At 63.2% G+C, this 1825-nt stretch overlaps 1 protein-coding gene across 1 annotated transcript in view; it reads left to right on the top strand.

Moving 5' to 3' along the window:
* Positions 1–1825, top strand: part of GTSE1 (G2 and S-phase expressed 1) — an 11268-nt gene that overhangs the window by 6536 nt on the left and 2907 nt on the right. The window contains exon 4 of the mRNA XM_015570735.1: positions 238–301. Coding sequence (XP_015426221.1) covers positions 238–301 — 64 coding nt within the window. The remainder of the gene's footprint in view (positions 1–237; positions 302–1825) is intronic.

Raw genomic sequence — 1825 nt, 5'->3', positions numbered from 1 at the left:
TCTCGTTCCCAGCCCCTCCGGCCTGCGGTGGCGGCCAGGCCGAGGCGGGTGGCAGGGCCCCTCTTCGGCACCAGCGCTGGGCCTGAAGCCCTGCCTGGGGGCGGGTCCCCCGGGGCCTTGTCTGAGCATCTTCCCACGCCACCCCCGGCACCTTGGGAATGCGGCCCGGGCAGCGAGGAGCCCAGCCAGGGCCTGGCCGCCTGATCTGTTGGACTGACTGACCTCCTCTGCCCTCAGGTGACAGCACGACGCCTAGGTTCTCTGGGGCACAGAGGCTGCAGTCCTGCACGTCGGCGGGGAGGTAATGACCGATGTGACTATGAACGAACCACCGGCTAACGGCTCACAGTGCTCCGCAAACGCAGGCCCCACCGCCCGCCACACTATGCGCCTTCGCCCAGGCTCCCGGGGCCCCTCCTACATCCACCAAGGGTCACGGGCACGGTCTTGCCTCTGGTGGCACGGACCCCAGGCTGAGGGGTGGTCTCAGCCGGGCGCACGGCGCAGCCGCCTTCACAGCGTTGGGGTGCCCGTGCAGCCCCAGAAATTCCGACGGCTCTGGGTGCAGACCTGCCCCGCAGGCCTCCCACGTGACCCATCTGTCCCGCAGTGGGGACCGCTGGTTGGTCCCTAGATGCGGTTGAGTCCCAGCTCCGATTCCTGCTTAGAGCTGGTGTCGGTGCCCCACACTTCTGACCCCTCAGCCGTGTGGTGGGTGGTACTGAGCCCAGCACTGCAGGTCCCGTGTAGGAAAGCGTGTGCACAGCCCTGGGAGGCCTGGCCCATGCGGGAGGCGCGCAGACCGACGTCGCCTTTATTGGCACAGATGCTCCCGGAAGACATCCAGGGAAAGGCCACCAGAGCCAGTGTGAACACAAAGGCGTCAGCAAGCCCCCCTCCCGCCCTTTCTGGTGACCGGGTCCCCGCTGCTCGCTGAGGACGGGAGGACACAGCCCCAGCCCTGCTCAGTCCTGTGCCATAAAGGGGGCGGGGGGCGGGGGCAGTGATCCAGGCGGGTCCTGGCCTGCGCCCGCCTGAGGCCAAAGTGGGAGTGCTGCTGGACCTCGGGGATGGGTGGGCCAGACAAGCCCTGGGCCCAGACACCGGGGAGGCCTGGGCTGCCTGCACGTTGGCCCCGCTTCTTGCGTGTGGACTTGAGGCATGTAAATTTTTTTCTCTTCTTTTCCACTCATTCTCTTTCTACCTCGTCTATACTGAATCAAGGACCTCCCCCTATTCATTCAATTCCTTAACCTTACTTTCTGTATATAAGATCTGCCTCTACAGATTCTGCCCCTTCCCCTTGTTTCTGAGTGTTCATTGTTTCCATTTTTAAGAAATATATTTTCATGGATTTTTTACAGAGAGAAAGGGAGAGGGATAGTTAGAAACATCGATGAGAAACATCAATCAGCTGCCTCCTGTACACCTCCTACTGGGGATGTGCCCGCAACCAAGGCACATGCCCTTGGCCGGAATCAAACCTGGGACCCTTCAGTCCGCAGGCCGACGCTCTACCCACTGAGCCAAAGCGGTCAGGGCTTGTGGCTTTATTTTTACTTGCTTCCCCCGGAGTGTGTGGCGGAGCTGCCAGCGTCTGGGATGAGTGACGTAGGGCGGATTCGAGAGCCTCGCAGGGCGCGGCAGCCACGCTCTCGGCCCCTCCTGCCCAGCCTGGAGGTCCTCAGCCAGGGAGGGTGCGGGTCCGGGTCAGGGTCTGAGAGCAGAGCCTCCTGGACAGATGGCGGAGCCGGGGGTGTCCTCCCGACCCCATGTGTGGGGGCCGGACTTGCTGACTAAAGCAACAGCGAGGACCCCCACTCAA

The sequence above is a fragment of the Myotis davidii genome, unplaced genomic scaffold (assembly GCF_000327345.1).
Source record: "Myotis davidii unplaced genomic scaffold, ASM32734v1 scaffold67, whole genome shotgun sequence".
Classification (NCBI taxonomy): domain Eukaryota; kingdom Metazoa; phylum Chordata; class Mammalia; order Chiroptera; family Vespertilionidae; genus Myotis; species Myotis davidii.
Note: the sequence above shows the minus strand (reverse complement) of the source record. Positions and strands in the feature narration are given on the sequence as shown.